This window comes from Mytilus trossulus, chromosome 3 (genome assembly GCF_036588685.1).
Source record: "Mytilus trossulus isolate FHL-02 chromosome 3, PNRI_Mtr1.1.1.hap1, whole genome shotgun sequence".
NCBI classification, from domain to species: Eukaryota; Metazoa; Mollusca; class Bivalvia; order Mytilida; family Mytilidae; genus Mytilus; species Mytilus trossulus.
The window spans coordinates 20,020,822-20,043,653 of NC_086375.1; the positions used below are offsets into that span (position 1 = coordinate 20,020,822).

The window sequence follows — 22,832 nt, forward strand, 5'->3', positions numbered from 1 at the left end:
TGAATGAAGTTAACCTACTTTTGACGTCATTATGACACAGTCATGTGATAATGAAATTTAGATAAATATAGATCATAAGCTCAGGTTATAAATAAGACCGGTATACAGTATGTTGACAGAACTCAATGAATTGGCTGTTCACTACATAGCATTGGTATTTCACAACAGAAGTTAAATTCAATCTGTGAACTATGTGGATTCAGTAAAAGGTTTGGTTTATTATTACATACTTCTCTGGATAATTATCTTTATTAAATTATATGACATGTAGAGTGGGGCGCCCATATTCGCCATTTAATGATTTTGAGGTGTAAAAACTTAAAAGGATGGCTGATATGGAAGAAATGTACTGGTAAATGATATTATATAACTACTATGATTATTTTTTAAAACTGAGACAAAATTGCGGCACCTACTGAAAAGGACCGAAAAACGGACAAGAATTTTCGGCCAATTTCCTGAAGAAAAAACACGAGTTCAAAGAAGCTTATTTCTAAGTAATTATTTGACTGACTGCCCTAAATTTCAGTTCTTAACACATTTGAAATGTCTGCTATTCATCTATAATGAAATTGATTTGATCACTGTTGTTTAAAGCTGTGGTTATTTGGTTTTAAATAGATGTGTAAAAAACGGTGAATATGTGTCCCCATTGACAAAAAATCAGGAAATTTCGAACACCCTTTAATCTAACTTTTCAGATTCAAGCTTGAGAATATTTTGCATTTGAAGTTATCTTTACATTGAAATATAAGTATACTTCAAAAACATTTAGACCTGAACATACAGGCCCGTAGCCAGGAATTTCCAAAGGGGGGTTCGTTTGACTCACAAACTCGACTTTAACAGTCACAATTCGAACAGAACATCGACTTTAACAGTGCTTATTTGTTTTCAAGGGGGGGTTCGTCCGAACCCCCCGAACCCCCCCTGGCTACGGGTATGACATAAACTGAAGAAAACATGAAAAGATGTGGCGAAAATGAGCACCCCCCTCTAGAGACATTGAAGATCATTGAAGAAGAAAACAGAAACATAACGTTACATATTTTACACACACATAACACACATGCACACCACACTAAAGGAAGAGATTATCACTTGCGATGTCATTTACATTAAAGTTGGCAATAATTATATTACCTTTGTATATAGATTAAAAAAGAAAATCGGTCAATGAATTACATAAATTATTTCTTATATTTTAAAGACAACTTGCTTTATACTATTAATTTTTAACCTTGGTGCAGTTTGACCATGCTTTTAAGTAATTCATTAATTATACTATTGGGAACTTTCTTTTCCTGTATATCAGCTAGGAGCTTGCGTTTTTGACCCCCTACTGACGAAGTCGAAGGGGACTTTAGGTTAGGGTTGTGAATGAGCCATGCAACTTCTTTAATAAGGCTAATAACAAAGCGAGGGACCACCTTTATTAATTTTAACATTTTTATAACAGCAACAAAAAAAAATGTGTCAAAGCAATATTTGTGGGACAGAGCTTTGAGCTATAAAGCTATGTGTTATAGGAATCTTAGATAAGAATATGGTTATTTTTGTAGTTATGGTTCGACAAACAGACAGAGATATTTTAGACGTTTTTCTTGGAACTGACATAGATCTGAATAAGTTTATCTTGCAAGAAAGAGGATTTTCAACAATGAGAGTCTCAGATGATGAAGCATATTTTTTTGAAGTGAATGAGGACTTCTGCGAGGAAACAATAAAATTAGATGGTTAGTATTTTCTATTCTATATTTTAAAAACCTTTATCCATAATATATTCTATTTTTGTTGAACTAGTACCGTAGGCAATATTGTTTTAGGGCTACCATTTGATTATTATAGGGGAGGCTAGGATGAAATATTTTGTCCTTCATTTTTATGCCTTTTCAGGTTAAAGTTTTTGGTCAAGGTAGTTTTTGATGAAGCTGAAGTCCAATCAACTTGAAACTTAGTATACTTGTTGCTTATGATATGATCTTTCTAATTTTAAAGCCAAATTAGACTTTTGACCCCAATTTCACGGTCCACTGAACATAGAAAATGAAAGTGGGAATTTCAGGTTAAAGTTTTTGGTCATGGTAGTTTTTGATAAAATTGAAGTCCAATCAACTTGAAAGTTAGTACATATGTTCCCTATAGTATAATCTTTCTTATTTTAATGCCAAATTAGATTATTACCCAATTTCACGGTCCATGGAACATGGAAAAGGATAGTGCCAGTGGGGCATCCATGTACTTTGGACACATTCTTGTTTATAAGTTGTATTAAATGTCTGTGATGCCCTTTTATTATATTTTTTCTCTCCAAAGACAGCTGGTTTCCAGATAATAACTGTAGTATAAGTAAATAGAAATCAATAAAATTTTAACTCAATATTTAAAACTACAAAAGGAAGGTTGGAATGGAGGGTTATGGTTACAAAGGTTTAGGAATTCGGAACAAAAAAAGGGCCCAAATAAGCAATTTGTAGTTTTCAGACAATAACTTGTTTTTTGAAGTGTATAAATTTCTCTGAAATTATCCCACAAGTTTCCATGCTACAAAGGGATGGTTATGGGGGGGGGGGGGGGGAGGGGTATGGCTCAAATCATTTAGCAATAAGGGGCAAAACAAGGGTTTTTAATTCCCTCCCTTACACTGCTTGGAATTTTTAGAAGTTACTATTTTAACCATGACTGTATGTCATTTTATATTTTAATACTTTATGGTGTATTTAAATGATTAGTTATTGTTGCAAACTCCATTAGAAATTTGAATTGAGATTATTTTTGGAATAAGGGAAAGCGCATTGGCGGATCCAGGAGGGGGGGGGGGGGGTTCCAGGAGTTGGAACCCCCCTGTTTTTGGCCGATCAATGCATTTGATGGGAGCACATAGTTGGAACCCCCCCCTTTTTACTCTGGGTTGGGATCCCTCCTTTTTAAAATGGCTGGATACGCCCCTGAAGCGGGAGGTGAAAAAAATAGGGGGAGGGGAGTAAATAAGAATTTGTGGGGGGTACAATTTTTCAATTCAGATTTAAGAAATTAAAAAGAAAATTTCTTTTTAAAAATATTTTTTTGTAGGGGATTAATTTTCAACAGCATAGTGTCCATACTTGCCACAACTGTTCAGGGTTTGACCTCTGCAGAGCATTAAGTTAAAAGCTTTAAAATCCTGACTTTATTTATAGTCATCCTGCTTTTTTTTTTTTACGAAGTATCTTTTTCAAATAGTTCCTAGCACCCATACCTCATAAAAATCAAATGGTAGCTCCCTTAGGGGAATAGCTGAATCCTGCTTCTGGTGCGTAATTTTCTCGTTGTGTTGAAGAGCCATTCATGGTCTTGGAGTGTAATCTGCTTTTTAGTTGGGTTGTTGTCTCTTTGGCACATTTCCCAGTTCAATACTCAATTTTACTACTGGTCCAAATAAAAATGTCATTTTCTAAATACACGTACCGGTACATGTAACACAGATATTATGACTTTCAAATGACAAATATAAATGATACTGAGTTTTATGTATTATTTAAGTCAATTGTGTTAAATACTTATTATTATTAAAGTGAATATTATTTTTTCATCTAGGCACATCAGATTCTTTCTATGAAGAAGATGAATCTGCAAGCTGTTTGCTTGGTGGGGAATCTACTTGTAGCTCTACAGTTTTTCCATTTCCCCAAACAGTTTCTGAACAGGAAAACTTTGACCCTTCAGGTGTTTTCCTGAAAGAAATAGAAGGTGAAGATCAGTTACCTCTCACACCTTTCATAAAAGAAGAAGTAAAAATGAAGATTAAACTTCGAAGAATGGCAGAGGGCAAGGATGACATACATGTTGAATTTAAACATCCGCAACCTGAACAGGTATCTTAAGTGAAAAGACAATATAGTAATTTTTCGAGTAGCATAACATCAGAAGGAAGGACAAATCTGCATAGATCCTTCAATGCTTTGTAGTTTTATGTTTGCACTCCGTCTGTCTGTTTGTCTGTTAATCTACCAAATCAGTTTTCCACACATTTTATGCACCCGCCTAAGCAGAACAGGCATTTTTTATGCCCTACCTACGATAGTAGAGGGGCACTATGTTTTCTGGTCTGTGCCTTCCTTCGTTCGTCTGTCCATCTGTGCGTCCGTCCGTCTGTCCCGCTTCAGGTTAAAGTTTTTGGTCAAGGTAGTTTTTGATGAAGTTGAAGTCCAATCAACTTGAAACTTACGGTAGTATACATGTGCCCTATGATTTGATCTTTCTAATTTAAATGCCAAATTAGAGTTTTGACCCCAATTTTACGGTTCACTGAACATAGAAAATGATAGTGCAAATTTCAGGTTAAAGTTTTTGGTGAAGGTAGTTTTTGATAAAGAAGAAGTCCAATCAACTTGAAACTTAGTGTACATCGTTCCCTTTGATAACACTATTCTAATTTTAATGCCAAATTAGAGAATTTATTCCAATTTCACGGTCCACTAAACATAGAAAATGAAAGTGCGAGTGGGGCATCCGTGTACTGTGGACACATTCTTGTTTTTAAAAAGTTTTGCCCTTGTCCGTCTGTTGTTTTTGTTGGTTTCCGTTCGAATTCTCTAACTTTAGTTTGCCTCAACTAAATGTTATTAAACTTATATATATAATGCTTATTACCATAAAATACAGATCAAGTTTGAATTTAGGTGGTGTCATTACAACCGTTTTAGAGTTATGCCCTTTACAAAATGGAAAAATAGAAAGCTTGTATTTATTCTAAAAATAAGTAATTGTTAAAAGATATTTTTTTTAAATTGGAGTTATCTTCCTTTGTCCATAATTGTAGTTGAATCAACTAAAACCAATGCTTTATACAATGTTATGTTCACTGAAAAAATTAACAATCTTTACCCTTAGGTCCTTACAAGCACTTTGATTAATGTTCTTCAGTTTTGTCCCTGCTATATAACTTTATATGATATGCAAGCATGGGCATTATCTGTGTCCCACATTCCCCATTTATTTTCTTTGTGGTTTAAGATATCGATTTGAAATTTGGTATATAGTTTTCTGTTTTTAGATGGTGATGTTCCCTTGTCACCATCTTACGGTGTTTATATATCTTAACTTGTACGATTCGCTCGTGTATGTAACAATGTTTTAGATTTTAACGAGAAAAATTTATGTATTACTGAAAAATTATTACACCAGGGTTTTCGATATCACAAACTAGTCAAAACATTTACTAAATTTTATCATCGGTATAAAGACATCATTCGTAAATATAGCTCAACATGCAGACTTCTTATACGTTCAGGTATTTCACATCCAATTTTTTTATGGAAATATTCTTTATAAAGCACAAAGGTGTCAGTATTCACCTCATAAACTTACAAAACCTTTGAATATACTTATTAAGAAGGGATATAATTACGATACTGTTGTCAAGTCATTAAAGATTGCATATTTTGGCGTTAATATTGAGTCACTGATAAGGTCTTTGCGTTGGAACTAAACACATTTATTCTTAAAACAGTTGTTGGCATGACACGGGTTATGTTCTTCTCATATATGTTATGATGGTATGATACTAAACCCCCCTAACGGGAAGGATTGTGCCTGATGTTCATATGATGAAATCATAATCTTTCAGTCAGTTTAATTGAAGTCTGGAGCTGGCATGTCAGTTAACTGCTAGTAGTCTGTTGTTATTTATGTATTATTGTCATTTTGTTTATTTTCTTTGGTTACATCTTCTGACATCAGACTCGGACTTCTCTTGAACTGAATTTTAATGTGCGTATTGTTATGCTTTTACTTTTCTACATTGGTTAGAGGTATAGGGGGAGGGTTGAGATCTCACAAACATGTTTAACCCGCCACATTTTTGCGCCTGTCCCAAGTCAGGAGCCTCTGGCCTTTGTTAGTCCTGTATTATTTAAATTTTAGTTTCTTGTGTACAATTTGGAAATAAGTATGGCGTTCATTATCACTGAACTAGTATATATTTGTTTAGGGGCCAGCTGAAGGACGCCTCCTGGTGCCGGAATTTCTCGCTACATTGAAGACCTGTTGGTGACTTTCTGCTGTTGTTTTTTTATTTAGTCAGGTTGTTGTCTCTTTGAAACATTCCCCATTTCCATTCTCAATTTTATTATCATGACAAGTTACATTATCTAATTCGAATTTTATTCCTGTCTGATAGTTTTGCACAGAGTACTGGTGTCTGGTACTCTGGCCTTAGAAAATTCACTCAAATAATCAGTTTTCAACACTTTTTTTTGTCATGCTTAGATATTTACTTTATTTTTTGTTAAGGTGGCTCGTGGGTACAAAAATTAAAGCAAAAAATTAAACCTTTATATTTTCATTTCAAATTTATTTATTACACTAATAGTTATTACTTTATGATATGGTACAAAAATCAATCCAAAATAACAATTCGGTTTGGCCCCAGATGACTTTTAAAATGTTTATATCATCAAAAAAGCTCCAAATTATCTCCCTTTGGTGCAAAAATGCCATTTTTTGGCATTAAGGATGTGCTCATGTGAGGTTTTTGAATTTGTGTCAAATTTTCGGACTCCTTGTTGTTTTTCCATACAATACAATGTAAAATATTTTGCCCCATAACACCCAATTATTTTTTCATATAAGACTTAATAATAGCTCATGAAAGGTCATTTACCAAAATTTTAGAAGATTCTCAATTTTCTTTCTTTTGTTTTGAGACCTAATAATACCAATGCAATATAAGGTAAAAGTCCCAGTCAGCCTTTTCCCGCCATATTTTAAATCTCAAATATCTCGAAAAGGAGGTCCTATCAATATTTTTAGCTTATTTTTATCCTTAATTGATGCTCTACAAGCTTATAGTAATAGTTGTAACTTCCTAATTTATTAATTTTCACCTAACCTCACCTAAGTACATCCTTAAATTCAAAATATCTTTTTTAACTCATAGGTGATCTATATTTTTTATAGTTGTTTTCAAATAAGCTGTACATTAACTAAATAATTGTAAAATTTAAGCGATTTCTGTAATTAGGTTATTTTTTTATTTTGATATTACCTCTATTTCTCCTATTAGCTCAACAGAAAAAAAGGACATAAACAAAAAGGTATGCTTCCTCCGGAGGCAGATTGTGAGTTAACTGAACGGTGACCACATTTTTATACGACCACAAAATTTAAAATTTTTTTTGTCGTATATTGCTATCACGTTGGCGTCGTCGTCTGTGTCGTCGTCCGAATACTTTTAGTTTTCGCACTCTAACTTTAGTAGAAGTGAATAGAAATCTATGAAATTTTAACACAAGGTTTATGACCACAAAAGGAAGGTTGGTATTGATTTTGGGAGTTTTGGTCCCAACATTTTAGGAATTAGGGGCCAAAAAGGGCCCAAATAAGCATTTTCTTGGTTTTCGCACTATAACTTTAGTTTAAGTTAATAGAAATCTATGAAATTTTGACACAAGGTTTATGACCACAAAAGAAAGGTTGGGATTGATTTTGGGAGTTTTGGTTTCAACAGTTTAGGAATTTGGGGCCAAAAAAGGGCCGAAATAAGCATTATTCTTGGTTCTGCACTATAACTTTAGTTTAAGAAAATAGAAATCAATGAAATTTAAACACAATGTTTATGACCACAAAAGGAAGGTTGGTATTGATTTTGGGAGTTAAGGTCCCAACAGTTTAGGAATTAGGGGCCAAAAAGGGACTCAAATACGCATTTTTCTTGGTTTTCGCACCATAACGTTAGTATAAGTAAATAGAAATCTATGAAATTTAAACACAAGGTTTATGACCATAAAAGGAAGGTTGGTATTGATTTTGGGAGTTTTGGTCCCAACAGTTTATGAAAAAGGGGCCCAAAGGGTCCAAAATTAAACTTTGTTTGATTTCATCAAAATTGAATAATTGGGGTTCTTTGATATGCCGAATCTAACTGTGTATGTAGATTCTTAACTTTTGGTCCCGTTTTCCAATTGGTCTACATTAAGGTCCAAAGGGTCCAAAATGAAACTAAGATTGATTTTGACAAAAAATGAATCGGTTGGGATCTTTGATATGCTGAATCTAAAAATGATTAGATTCTTATGTACTTAGATTCTTGATTATTGGCCCAGTTTTCAAGTTGGTCCAAATCGGGGTCCAAAATTAAACTTTGTTTGATTTCATCAAAAATTGAATAAATGGGGTTCTTTGATATGCAAAATCTAACTGTGTATGTAGATTCTTGTTTTTTTTACGACCGCAAAATTTGAAATTTTTTTCGTCGTATATTGCTATCACGTTGGCGTCGTTGTCGTCCTTATACTTTTAGTTTTCGCACTCTAACTTTAGTAAAAATGAATAGATATCTATGAAATTTTATCACAAGGTTTATGACCACAAAAGGAAGGTTAGTATTGATTTTGGGAGTTTTGGTCCCAACATTTTAGGAATAAGGGGCCAAAAAGGGCCCAAATAAGCATTTTCTTGGTTTTCGCACTATAACTTTAGTTTAAGTTAATAGAAATCTATGAAATTTTGACACAAGGTTTATGACCACAAAAGAAAGGTTGGGATTGATTTTGGGAGTTTTGGTTTCAACAGTTCAGAAATTAGGGGCCAAAAAAGGGCCCAAATAAGCATTATTCTTGGTTTTCGCACAATAACTTTAGTTTAAGTAAATAGAAATCTATGAAATTTAAACACAAGGTTTATGACCATAAAAGGAAGGTTGGTATAGATTTTGGGAGTTTTGGTCCCAACAGAATAAGGGGCCCAAAGGGGCCAAAATTAAACTTTGTTTGATTTCATCAAAATTGAATAATTGGGGTTCTTTGATATGCCGAATCTAACTGTGTATGTAGATTCTTAACTTTTGGTCCCGTTTTCCAATTGGTCTACATTAAGGTCCAAAGGGTCCAAAATGAAACTAAGATTGATTTTGACAAAAAATGAATCGGTTGGGATCTTTGATATGCTGAATCTAAAAATGATTAGATTCTTATGTACTTAGATTCTTGATTATTGGCCCAGTTTTCAAGTTGGTCCAAATCGGGGTCCAAAATTAAACTTTGTTTGATTTCATCAAAAATTGAATAAATGGGGTTCTCTGATATGCCAAATCTAACTGTGTATGTAGATTCTTGATTTTTGGTCCTGTTTTCAAATTGGTCTACATTAAAGTCCAAAGGGTCCAAAATTAAACTTAGTTTGATTTTAACAAAAATTGAAATCTTGGGGTTCTTTGATATGCTGAAATCAAACATGTACTTAGATTTTTGATTAAGGTCCCAGTTTTCAAGTTGGTCCAAATCGGGATCTAAAGTTATTATATTAAGTATTGTACAATAGCAAGTCTTTTCAATTGCACAGTATTGCGCAATAGCAAGAAATATCTAATTGCACAATATTGTGAAATAGCAATTTTTTTTTTAATTAGAGTTATCTTTCTTTGTCCAGAATAGTAAGCAAGAAATATCTAATTGCACAATATTGTGCAATAGCAAGATTTTTTTTAAATTGGAGTTATCTTTCTTTGTCCAGAATCAACTTAAATCTTTGTTATATACAATATACAATGTATATTCACTTTTTACTACCAACTGATAAATTAAATTAATCTTTACCATTCAGTGATAACTAGCAGTTTTTTAGCTCACCTGGCCCGAAGGGCCAAGTGAGCTTTTCTCATCACTTTGCGTCTGGCGTCCGTCGTCGGCGTCCGTCGTCCTGCGTTAACTTTTACAAAAATCTTCTCCTCTGAAACAACTGGGCCAAATTTAACCAAACTTGGCCACAATCATCATTGGGGTATCTAGTTTAAAAATTGTGTCCAGTGACCCCGCCAACTAACCAAGATGGCCGCCATGGCTATAAATAGAACATAGGGGTAAAATGCAGTTTTTGGCTTATAACTCAAAAACCAAAGCATTTAGGGCAAATCTGACATGGGGTAAAATTGTTAATCAGGTGAAGATCTATCTGCTCCGAAATTTTCAGATGAATCTGACATTCTGTTGTTAGGTTGCTGCCCCTGAATTGGTAATTTTAAGGAAATTTTTTTGTTTTTGGTTATTATCTTAAATATTATTTCAGATAGAGATAAACTGTAAAAGGCAATAATGTTCAGCAAAGTAAGATCTACAAATAAGTCAACATGACCAAAATGATCAGTTGACCACTTTAGGAGTTATTGCCCTTTATAGTCAATTTTTAACCATTTTTCGTAAATCTTAGTAATCTTTTAGAAAAATCTTCTCCTCTGAAACTGCTGGGCCAAATTATTTGAAACTTGGCCACAATCATCATTGGGGTATCTAGTTTAAAAATTGTGTCCGGTGACCCCGCCAACTAACCAAGATGACCGCCATGGCTATAAATAGAACATAGGGGTAAAATGCAGTTTTTGGCTTATAACTCAAAAACCAAAGCATTTAGAGCAAATCTGACATTGGGTAAAATTGTTAATCAGGTGAAGATCTATCTGCCCTGAAATTTTCAGATGAATTGGACAACCTGTTTTGGGGTTGTGGCCCCTGAATTGGTAATTTGAAGGAAATTTTGCTGTTTTTGGTTATTATATTGTAACGTTTTCGCTAACCGGTGAGAGAACCTTTCTAACCAACCAAACCAAACCAACCAACAGACCAGACAGACACCAACAACAAACCAAAAGAAATAAACAGGAAATATGAATGCTCAGAATTACTACTGCTACCGCTACTGCATACTGCATATCACACAAATATAGTTTCTAGGTCGGCAAACGGTCTCCTTTTTATGTGTGTGTGTAAAACGATGGTATTTTTATATGTATTGTAATTAAGTATCAGATCAGTTTGATGTTCTGAATGTAAACACAAAGTCGCTTCAAATGTATAACAAGTTTTATTCACCAGACATAATATTAATAACAACAGGAACAAGAATGGACAGATATAAATCTCTTAAAGCAGCGATCAATAATTAACAATATTTCGTATAGATAAGACAAACAGAGAATTCTTTAAAACAGCTACACCAAAATCAGCATTCAACAAACACAGATACTATCAGCAACTCTCTATGTAAATACAAGTAAAATACTACGCAAATAAATAAGTCACAATGTTCCTAACCCCTTAACAACAACCCTGACTATTTAAAACAAACGGACACTATTGCCGACTTTACGCACCTTTCTCCTATTTAAAGTTAAAATTCATTATCAAACTTTATTCTCTTTAAAACTATTAAATTTCTGCCTCCGTTAAAAACTGGAAACTGGAACAATTAAATGAACTGCATAAATAATTATATTGCATAAATATTGCAATATTCTGGAACTTAAAGATATTAAAACTTCTGCTTTAGAAAGACAACTGTACCTTGAAATTTATGAGAAAGTAAATAAAGCTGCTAGCCGGCGGCAGGGACAAGCTGGAACTAACGTAAAATACTATAAATCTTACGCTAGTGTTGTTATTTCGCGTGAGAAATATTCCAAATATGGGGTGAAATCAATGACCTAATAAGGAGACTTCCTTATAAGGTACATATCTTTGCACTTAACGTCTGATCAAATGACGTCGATACAGCCCAATAACTACGAAAAGGTGCGCAACGTCGGTGCAAAAATAGTTCATAAGAACTTATTACAATAATCGAAATAAAGCTCTCTTCTGAATAAACTTTACATAAAATACTCTAACATGTGTCCCTAATTTGAAAAACATACAAAAATATAACTACAACATGTTCAGGACAGTCTACATATTATACGATTTCTAGGGTCACTATATTTATAATAATACACGTGACTTCCGGAAACAGAGAAAGTGAAAGTAACGTACAATTAATCAAAAGCTGCCGGTAAGAAAACAGACGTTTTCTATCGTTCTGGAACATACAATATTAAAACAATTAAACAATATATAGGTAATAATGAAATAGAATACACACATTTACTGCTTTAATAAAATAATACAAAGTACGGTTGGCAGAAATATAGAGAAAACTATGTAGACAATATCAATAAAAACCAAGGCACTGCTATCTGTCAAAAACGTCACATTATTGAATATTATTATAGATATAGGTAAACTGTAAACAGCAATAATGTTCAGCAAGGTCAGATTTACAAATAAGTCAACATGACCAAAATGGTCAGTTGACCTCTTTAGGAGTTATTGCCCTTTAAAGTCAATTTTTAACCATTTTTTCGTAAATTTTATATATCTTTTACTAAAATCTTCTTCTCTGAAACTGCTGTGCCAAATTGATCCAAACTTGGCCACAATCATCTTTGAGGTTTCTTGTTTAAAAAATGTGTGGCGTGACCTGGCCATCAAACCAAGATGGCCGCCACGGCTAAAAATAGAACATAGGGGTAAAATGCAGTTTTTGGCTTATAACTCAAAAACCAAATAATTTAGAGAAAATCTGACATGAAGTAAAATTGTTAATCAGGTCAAGATCTATCTGCCCTGAAATTTTCAGATGAATTGGACAACCTGTTTTTTGGGTTGCAGCCCCTGAATTGGTAATTTTAAGGAAATTTTGCTGTTTTTGGTTATTATATTGAATATTATTATAGATATAGGTAAACTGTAAACAGCAATAATGTTCAGCAAAGTAAGATCTACAAATAGGTCAACATGAACGAAATGGTCAATTGACCCCTGTAGGAGTTATTGACCTTTGTAGTCAATTTTCAATCTGCTTCCTTTGTTTAATATTCACATAGACCAAGGTGAGCGACACAGGCTCTTTAGAGCCTCTAGTTTTACATCTTAATATTTTATGATGTATTTAAATTAGAAGTTATTGTTGCAAACTCCATTAGAAATTTTGATTGAGATTAGTTTTGGAATAAGGGAAAGGGGGATGTGATTAAAAATTGGGTTCAATTTTTCTCATTTGAAATTTCATAAATAAAAAGAAAATTTCTTCAAACATTTTTTTGAGAGGATTAATATTCAACAGCATAGTGAATTGCTCTAAGAGAAAACAAAAATTTTAAGTTCATTAGAACACATTCATTCTGTGTCAGAAACCAATGCTGTGTCAACTATTTAATCACAATCCAAATTAAGAGCTGAATCCAGCTTGAATGTTGTGTCCATACTTGCCCCAACCGTTCAGGGTTCAACCTCTGCGGTCGAATAAAGCTACGCCCTGCGGAGCATCTGGTTGGTCCTGTTTTCAAATTGGTCTACATTAAAGTCCAAAGGGTCCAAAATTAAACTTAGTTTGATTTTAACAAAAAATGAAATCTTGGGGTTCTTTGATATGCTGAATCCAAACATGTACTTAGATTTTTGATTATGGGCCCAGTTTTCAAGTTGGTCCAAATCAGGATCTAAAATTATTATATTAAGTATTGTGCAATAGCAAGTCTTTTCAATTGCACAGTATTGCGAAATGGCAAGAAATATCTAATTGCACAATATTGTGAAATAGCAAATTTTTTTTTAATTAGAGTTATCTTTCTTTGTCCAGAATAGTAAGCAAGAAATATCTAATTGCAAAATATTGTGCAATAGCAAGATTTTTTTTTAATTGGAGTTATATTTCTTTGTCCAGAATCAACTTAAATCTTTGTTATATACAATATACAATGTATATTCACTTTTTACTACCAACTGATAAATTAAAATAATCTTTACCATTCAGTGATAACAAGCAGTTTTTTTACATCTTAATATTTTATGATGTATTTAAATGAGTAGTTATTGTTGCAAACTCCAGTAGAAATTTTAATTGAGATTAGTTTTAGGAATAAGGGAAAGGGGGATGTGATTGAAAAAATTGGGTTAAATTTTTCTCATTTGAAATTTCATAAATAAAAAGAAAATTGCTTCAAACATTTTTTTGAGAGGATTAATATTCAACAGCATAGTGAATTGCTCCAAGAGAAACAAAAATTTTTAAGTTCATTAGAACACATTCATTCTGTGTCAGAAACCTATGCTGTGTCAACTATTTAATCACAATCCAAATTTAGAGCTGAATCCAGCTTGAATGTTGTGTCCATACTTGCCCCAACCGTTCAGGGTTCAACCTCTGCGGTCGTATAAAGCTACGCCCTGCGGAGCATCTGGTTTTATTTCATTTTTCTTTTAAATATATGATAAAGTTTATTTATAAAAAATATAGCGAAATCCTATATTAGAATTTTTTTTTTAATTTATACCCAGGAGCCCCCTTAAATAAATTCATCATGACAAGTTACAACACTTTTTTCGTCATGCTTGAAGATATTAACTTTATATTTGTTATACATACAAGTTATAGCTCAAGTTAGAGTTTTTAAACGGTAGGAGACTGTGTATGGTCATTCAATTCTCTCAGAAAGCTTGTTTTTTTTTTTTTTAGCTGGTTACTACTAAGGGAAAAATCTTACTTCAACAGTGCTCGTTCCAAAATGGCATAAAAAATGTAAAGGTAGGCACCCAAAATAAGGTTAGGTAGGGTTAGCGGAAGCACATGTATTAAAGTAATTGTTTTACATGTGGACTATCCAGTATTTCTGAAAGAATATATTGATTCACTTTCAATTTTTCTTGTAAAAATACTTGACAAGGTATTAACGAATCTCTTTATAATCCAAAGAAGTTTGGTTTTCAGACGATCCCAGTCCATTCACCCTGATTCACATTCGCCAGCACCTGTTCGCTCTGATACATGTTCTACCAGGGTCCATTCGCCCTGATTTTTTATTTTTTCTAATTGCTGTCTAGTCGCATAAGGCCATAATAAATAATAGGTTTGTTTGCCCAAACCCTACCTACCCAGAAAAAGCTGCCTACTTAAATTCTTTTATTGTCCTGATTTGAAGAAGTTTTTTTTTGTAATCAAATAGGCATGAGGAGTAATAAACATCTGATACTTTAATTTCTTTTTTTCAAAAAAAAAAGAAACTGCCTACCTACCTACCCACTGTCTCAATTATTGGGTAGGGTTTGGGCAAACCAAAATATTTTTAAGTGTGGTCTAATGTTAAGTATTTGAACAAAATATGTTAAATTTTGTTGAAAAATTTACAGAATATTTATATTGCCGCAATCAATTTATCCTTTTCCCTTTGAGTAGAATACTGGAATACAATGTATTTATCTTTATTGATATTTGTTAACAAAATAATTGTATTCAGTCAATCACGAATGTATGTAGTATAACTGAGACTAGTCTCAGAGTAATATTGAATGAGCTCGTAAATCCGTTTCATGATTTACAGTTCGTACATCATTGTTTTTATTAATTTGACAATGACTTGAGTATAATGGTTTGGAGTTGTATAAAATTGTACCACAAGGTTCCATACCACAAAAAGAAGGTTGGGATTGATTTGAGGGGAAAGTGTGCCCTGTTAAGGAAATAGGGGCAAAAAAAGGTGGACAAAACAAGCATTTTTCTGGTTTTTTGGGACAATAACTTGTGTATAAGTTTATGGATCTCTATGAAATCGTATCACACGGTTCTGTACCTCAAAAGGAAGGTTGGGATTGATTTTGGGGTTATGGTCCTAGTTGTTTCCAAAAAAATTGGCCAAAAACAATACTTTTCTTAAATACTTTATATAAATTGCTTAACTCTTGACCAGTTTCAATAGTAATTTTATAAACTCTTAGTTCACATTCATTTTTATTTTAAAGTTACACTACTCAACATTCTCAAGGAGACGTACAGCGTACCATTTGACATTACCTACTACCTAAGTTAATCTCTGATCTCAACTATAGATTGACTTTTTATGTGACATGATCATTTTCTGACTCAACACTATTAATTTTGACAGAGGCTTTTGACTAAAAAGTGTTGTGTACTTCACCACAATACCATTAGAAAGGCTCTGATATAAAATGATTTCAAGGTTAACTTTCATTCTTGATATTAGTTTTCTTAACATGAACATATAATGCTTCATCCCTATATTCCCTGTTGATTATTAAATAAAAAAAACAAATAAATTGATAATAAGTTTTGTGTATTTTTCATATTAAAATTTATAAAGGTGTATTATTACAGCTGACACAGGATGAGGAGGAGAAAAGGAAAATCCGTAGATCTAAAAACAAAATGGCAGCTCAGAAATGTCGAAATAGGAAGAGAAAACTTACTGAATCTCTTGAAGACGTAAGTAGTTAATCATTCTGTGTCTTTGCTGAGTCATAATAATAATAATTTTCTTTAAATTTCATACCTATAATAATGGTAACAATGTCAGAATTATAAATCTGATTTAAATGTGCACCAAACTATCCAAAATCGAAAAGTTTAATTTATTTCGGAATGCTAGATAGCAGACTTGCATTTATTTGATGTAACTGAAGAAAAAAATATTTTAACACGTAGCTATCAGTCATGGTCATATTATCAACATGGCTCTCATAGTCCAGTCAAACTAAGATTTAACCTCAAACTAATTGCAACAGAAAATGTTTTAGTTCTAATCTATAGCATTATGCCCTTTATATACACAGAAAAAAGTCCCATAAAATCTAACTTGAGGAAAACTCAAAATCAACATTTTTTATTTCCTATGGAAATTAACATTGGAAGGGGAGATAACTCTTACAAAAATGAGGTTTTTTTGGTAAGTTTTTGGTTGTTTTTCTTGAAATTTAGGTAAAGTATGATACTTTGATGGGGTTGTAAGTTTGTATTTGACTAAATTATATAATCTTCTACTCATGAAATGTACAAAACCGAAATGTTATGGGTAGTTTCATTTTTTCATGCATTTTTTGTTAAAGAAATTGCAAATTTGAAGCTTTGTGACCATTTTGAAAAAAATAATGTGAAAATTTGGTGTTGTTTATACCTGCATATTATATCTTTTCAGCAACTTACCTATCATAAGAAACTTTAAACCACAAAAAGAAGAATACATGCATAATTATTTTGATTAAATTTGCGATTCTTTACCTTGACATGTTGAAAAATTCAATAAATGGTTAACTAATGAATTACGAAATCGAGATTAAAGCTTGGTAAAAGATATGAAAACACCTTTAGAGTTGTTTGTTATACTCTAAAGACCGCTAAAAAATCAAGAATAAATACATTCTGGTGAACAGAAGCGGTAAAAATATAATTTTGTGTCAATTTTAATTGATATTACTGCCTTTTTTGCAAGAGTTATCTCCCTTTTCAATGCAAATCTCCATAGGAATTTTAAATGGTGATTTTTTTAGTCTTCCTCAGGTTAGATTTTATGGGACTTTTTTCTGTGTATATTTGGGGTATAATGCTAAAGATTACAACTTTAAAATCTTCTGTTGCAATTACTTTCGGGTTAGGGTCAAATTTATGCTAGATTGACTGGACTATCAGTCACAGTAGAGCATAACATTTTGCATATTAATCTATTGTAATAAAAAATCATAATATCTAATAAAAATTGTAGATTTAGCTAACAAAGTCCTTATATTTGTATAATGTAACATTCGTTGAAAATTGTTTTAACATTTAGTAAGCTACACTTAAAAATTGCTTGCTAGTCCCTCTCTGTGATTACCATTAGATAACTCTGGTTGATTTCCCAATCAATCTATCATCAAGGGAGGATATGTATAATAGATTTGCATTCAGTCTTTTTCAAAAATGGTAAACAGTTCTTCATATTGGTATGTAATCATTTAAAGTGTTTCAAATTATATTATATTCGTACATCAATGTTTTTGATACACCAATAACAAAAACTGAAATATATTGAATTGATACATTTTGTAATTATTCAAAATCATATCAGAAACCTAAACTTAATTATAAAATAATGAACCTGTTAAGGTCAAGGAACAGTAAATAGGCTATGTCGCAGATTTTGCTAAAAATTTGCATACAACCTTGGCTCGTTGAACTACAACTGAAAATCGAAAAAATAATACATTTATCTGTTTTATTATCTGAAAAATTGCAGATTGATTTCTTTTAATATGGGTGAACATTTGTATAGAAAGCACATAAAATCGGCGAAAACTCTTCTAAAATTTGTCTTGAAATCGCCAAATCTCTAATTCTACTCCATAGATTTTTCTTAAAAAACTATAGATTGTTGACACATAAATTTCTGTTTTAATGATATAAAATAATCATAGGGTCACCGACTTCGTTTTTTGTCTAATAATCAATTTGATACCTTGTTGGTAGTGAAAAACGTCAAAAATCAACGTTTTACGGCCTTCAACGCGACAACGTTACGATTATTTCGACGTTTTGTTGGATTTTTTCACATAGAACGCAACTTTGAATGATGTATACCGTAAAAACGAAGTCGGTGACCCTATCTTTATTTTGCATCAATTTAACGGAAATTTATGTATCAACAACATACAGTTTTTTAAGAAAAATCTATGGAGTAGAATTAGAGATTTGGCGATTTTAAGACAAATTTTAGAAGGGTTTTCGCCGATTTTATGTGCTTTCTATACAAATGTTCACCCTTTTTGTGAGAATTCAAACAGTATTATTTTAAATAAAAATTGAGATACATACATTATTTTTTCGATTTTCTGTTGAAGTTCATCGAGCCACAGTTGTATGCCAAATTTTACTGAAATCTGTGACATAGCCCATTTACTGTTACTTGACCTTAAAGGGAGACAATACTCACAAAACTTTTTCGAATTGGCACACAATACAACAGAATGTCACTCTTGCATACAAATGGCACATCAATATAATTAAGTAATTGTGCAATCGTGATCCACCTTCAATGATGATTCTAAATTATAAATATAACTAAAAGTTGATAATCTATAGATAGTGAAGACTAATGAAAGCTAACCAACTGTAAAAATATTTCTTTGCAATTTTTTAAAACTTCCTCAGAAAAATGCTCTAGCCACTTGACTTTCAAAGCTCATAATTAACGTTTTTACACAATATTATATTTGAACAAAATAGTTAAAGATTATTCGCTTCTCAAAGTGTAAGACGCAATAAAAATCGTATGCTTGCACTGAGACTACTATAACAGTATTATTATAGTAGTCTCTGGCTTGCACCTTCTTACCGAAATACGGATTTAATTAAGTCCTGAACATTTCGACATTTCTCCGTTTATAACTTTATATGAACATCAGATATATAAAAAGAATAAGGCATGTTTTAACAAGGACGTATGATAATTATACGTCCTTGGTTCTAAAGAAGAAAAATGTTGCATATTTATTCAATATGAAAATAGGACAATGTGGTATGATTTTATGGAGACAACTATCCACCAATCGACACAAGCAATTATTACCTAATAAAGAGTATTTTACTGTTTTATTAATATTTCTATATTATTTGCTATTTTTCTGCCATTTTTTGTTCCATGGTCTTTTCAATGGAAATTATCGTTCTCATGTTTGCACTGGGGTGTGGTCTCTTGCACTGACCTGTAATGTCCTTTATTCTGAAATCTAATATAGTTGAAAGGTATTCATGTTGTCCAATCAAAATTAAACTGACTCAGTATGTATTAGGTAATAAAATAGTTATTGAATGTGTAACAGTTAAATAAATCAAAATATATTTCCTTCTGTATGAAGATCAGTTCATTGTTATATTGCCCTTAGCCATTGGCTATTGTATAGTTACATATTAAATATTTAACTGTTTACTATAGATATCTGTACGGTCTTGACAATGAGCAAATCCATAGAATGTAGTCGCCTATAATAGGCGATGGTGTGACAAACTGTGAAATAATTCAAACGAAAAGCGAATTAAAATGACAGAACAACTGAATTAATTAGTTCCTTGCTTGGAACAGACAGATAAGAGATGTGTTGGGTAATAAACGTTTGTAAACCTAACCTGGGACAGTCGTATGAATACAACGGTACAAACTGTAACAATGTAGTTGGGAGTGACTTGGCACTATGCAAAATAAAAACTACTTATAAGACAAAAGACAACACCTTGACTTATCTAAGACTACTCACAGTTACTGAAAGCTAGTTCAAGGATATTTACTTACAACTAATAAAAACATCATTTTCTCCCAGACAAATGTTTTCCAATCAGTACACATCAAAGGGATTTAGTTTAAAGGCGTATTAACAGTCTGAGGAAAATGCGACATTTGCAATGTCAAAATGTATAGGTGCATATTATCAACATTTTGCAGAAACATAAGTGTTCATAAGTATACATGAGCTAAATTCTTAAAGTACATTATTTGTTTATTTAAGGAGACAGAAAAATTGGAAAACAAACATGATGTGTTGACACAAGAAATCGAAAGACTGCAACAAGAAAAAGAACAATTAGAAGAAATAGTTAAAATTCATAGAACAGTGTGTCCTAAGTTGAGATAGCCATAGAAAAATCCATCTGGGGGAGGGGCATTATATGTTATGATTTGGTTAACTTCCGTCCATCTGTCATATACATTTATCAAAATTACTTTCTACTCCATAAAATAGAAATGGAGAAGAGGCAAAAAAGCCCTTATATGCTTATATGGCCCATATTTTACTGCAAACTCAAAAGTTATAATCTAGACTAAGGTACAAGCTATTTAGAAATTCACATAAACCAAGCTACCATGGCAATAAAATATGAGTGAATTTGCATTTTTGAATGTTGTTTCTTCATAGACAGAAAAATATTGTAGTTTTGATTGATTGTTTGTTTTTGTTTCACACCAAGCTGCAAATAAAACATTATTAAGGCGACGAGCAGTGAAATGAACATTCCAAATTATATAATTATTCTGTATTTTTTATGTGTTGCAGACTTGTGTTCCTTTGTGTAATTTGTATTTCAAAGGAGATGTGACGTATAAAATATCCTGGGATTTATTTATGCATATTTATTTAAAGATTTAATTTATTTCTTGAACATGGTTTTGTTGGGACAAAATAGAAAGTTTTCCATCTGTCTGTTAGGCCGTTCCATAGCAGGTTAGAGTTGTTGGTAAAAGTAGTTTACCTTGAAATTGTGGTCGCATTCATTTAAAAGTTTCACTTTGAACACATGTTTATATGAGAAGAACTTTTTGAAATTTTGAAATTTATGTCAAATCGTGACTTTAATTTTAAGGGTCACAGAACATAGACGCAGGGCATGGAAAAAATCTTGTTATTATTTGATTATAAAGTTGATCTTATGTCTTTATGACTTAGTTTTTAGGAATCAAGAAATGTGTATTAGTATGTAGTTGTATTGGTCCATTTTTATGAATATTTGTATATTTTTGTTATGTTTTAATTTACTAATAAACATATTTACACCAACATTTAACGATGTATTTAAGTTTTTGATAAGTTCAACTGGTGATAGGATATACATATATATATACTGGATGGTTAGTATTAACTTTGAGGGGTTATGGCTCAAAATGTTAGGGATTAGGGGCAAAAAAGGGTTTTTCTGGTTAATGGACAATTATGTTTATCTTAGCATAAAAACACATTTGCAAAGTTTTAAAATATTCCTTCTAATAACGAAGAAAATCTAATATGTGTATCTTTTTTGGTTTACCTTCTCAAGTGGGTTGTGACGTTTTAGCCCGATGTGTTGAAGTCTGGGAAACATAAATTTGTTTAACTCTTATAGCTTATCAACAAATTATATATTTATGTATGTGGCAAAAGAATTTTATTGTATGATAATTCTATTAATATAACCATAGAATTGTAACAGGTTTTATGGACACAAGTGTATTTAAATACGTTGGACTAAATTTGAAATTATCGAAAAGGGCGTAGACCATTCACATGTACACACGTAGTTTTTTAGACGACCGCTTCAATTTTGTGGTCGTATTTTGGTATCACTTTGGAGTCGTCAGCTGAAAACTTTTTGTTTTCGCACTCTAACTTTAGGAAAAGTGGATAGAAATCTATGAAATTTTAACACAAGGTTTATGACCATTAAAGGAAGGAAGGAATTGTTTTTTGGAGTTTTGGTCCCAACATTTTAGGAACTAGGGGCCAAAAAGGCCCAAATAAGCATTTTCTTGATTTTCGCACTATAACTTTAGTTTAAGTAGATAGAAATCTATGAGATTTGACACAAGGTTAATGACCACAAAAGGAAGGTTTGGATTGATTTTGGGAGCTTTTTTTCCAACAGTTTAGGAATAAGGGACCAAAAAAGGGCCCAAATAAGCATTATTCTTGGTTTTTGCACAATAACTTTAGTATAAGTAAATAGAAATTAATGAAATTTAAACACAAGGTTTATGACAACAAAAAGGAAGGTTGGGATTGATTTGGGAGTTGAGGTCTGAACAGTTTAGAAATTAGGCGCCAAAAAGAGGCCCAAATAAGCATTTTTCTTGGTTTTCCCACCATATCTTTAGTATAAGTAAATAGAAATCTATGAAATTTAAACACAAGGTTTATGACCATAAAAGGAAGGTTGATATTGATTTTGGGAGTTTTGGTCTCAACAGTTTAGGAATAAGGGGCCCAAAGGGTCCAACATTAAACTTTGATTGATTTCATCAAAAATTGGATAATTTGGGTTCTTTGATATGCCGAATCTTACTGTGTATGTAGATTCTTAATTTTTGGTCCCATTTTCAAATTGGTCTACATTAAGGTCCAAAGGGTTCAAAATTAAACTTAGTTTGATTTTAACAAAAAATCAATCTTAGAGGTTCTTTGATATGCTGAATCTAAAAATGTAATTTTTTATTATTGGCCCAGTTTTCAAGTTGGTCCAAAATTAAACTTTTTTGATTGATTTCATCAAACATTGAATAATTGGGGTTCTATGATATGTAGATTCTTAATTTTTGGTCCCATTTTCAAATTGGTCTACATTATAGTCCAAAGGGTCCAAAATTAAACTTAGTTTGATTTTAGCAAAAATTGAATCCATGTTTTTTTTTTATATGCTGAATCTATAAATGTACTTAGATATTTGATTAATGGCCCAGTTTTCAAGTTGGTCCAAAT

General features: G+C 32.1%; 1 protein-coding gene across 2 annotated transcripts; it reads left to right on the forward strand.

Annotated features, from left to right (window-relative positions):
- The first annotated feature begins 47 nt into the window (after window positions 1-47).
- LOC134710334 (cyclic AMP-dependent transcription factor ATF-3-like) lies at window positions 48-21,163 on the forward strand. Of its 2 annotated transcripts, none has more exons than XM_063570663.1 (5): window positions 48-209; window positions 1,563-1,736; window positions 3,577-3,854; window positions 15,958-16,065; window positions 20,115-21,163. In XM_063570663.1, the coding sequence occupies exons 2-5, from the start codon at window positions 1,565-1,567 to the stop codon at window positions 20,238-20,240; spliced, it is 684 nt and encodes a 227-aa protein (XP_063426733.1). In that variant the 5' UTR covers window positions 48-209; window positions 1,563-1,564; the 3' UTR covers window positions 20,241-21,163. The 2 variants fall into 2 exon arrangements, with proteins under 2 accessions (XP_063426733.1, XP_063426732.1); XM_063570662.1 differs by lacking the exon at window positions 48-209 and adding an exon at window positions 283-352.
- The last annotated feature ends 1,669 nt before the right edge of the window (window positions 21,164-22,832 follow it).

Coding starts and splice junctions, on each gene's coding strand:
- LOC134710334 (XM_063570662.1), top strand. CDS start 298: ATGATTTTGAGGTGTAAAAACTTAAAAGGATGGCTGATATGGAAGAAA. Junction 3,855..15,957: donor AACATCCGCAACCTGAACAG/GTATCTTAAGTG, acceptor GTATTATTACAG/CTGACACAGGATGAGGAGGA. Junction 16,066..20,114: donor TTACTGAATCTCTTGAAGAC/GTAAGTAGTTAA, acceptor TGTTTATTTAAG/GAGACAGAAAAATTGGAAAA.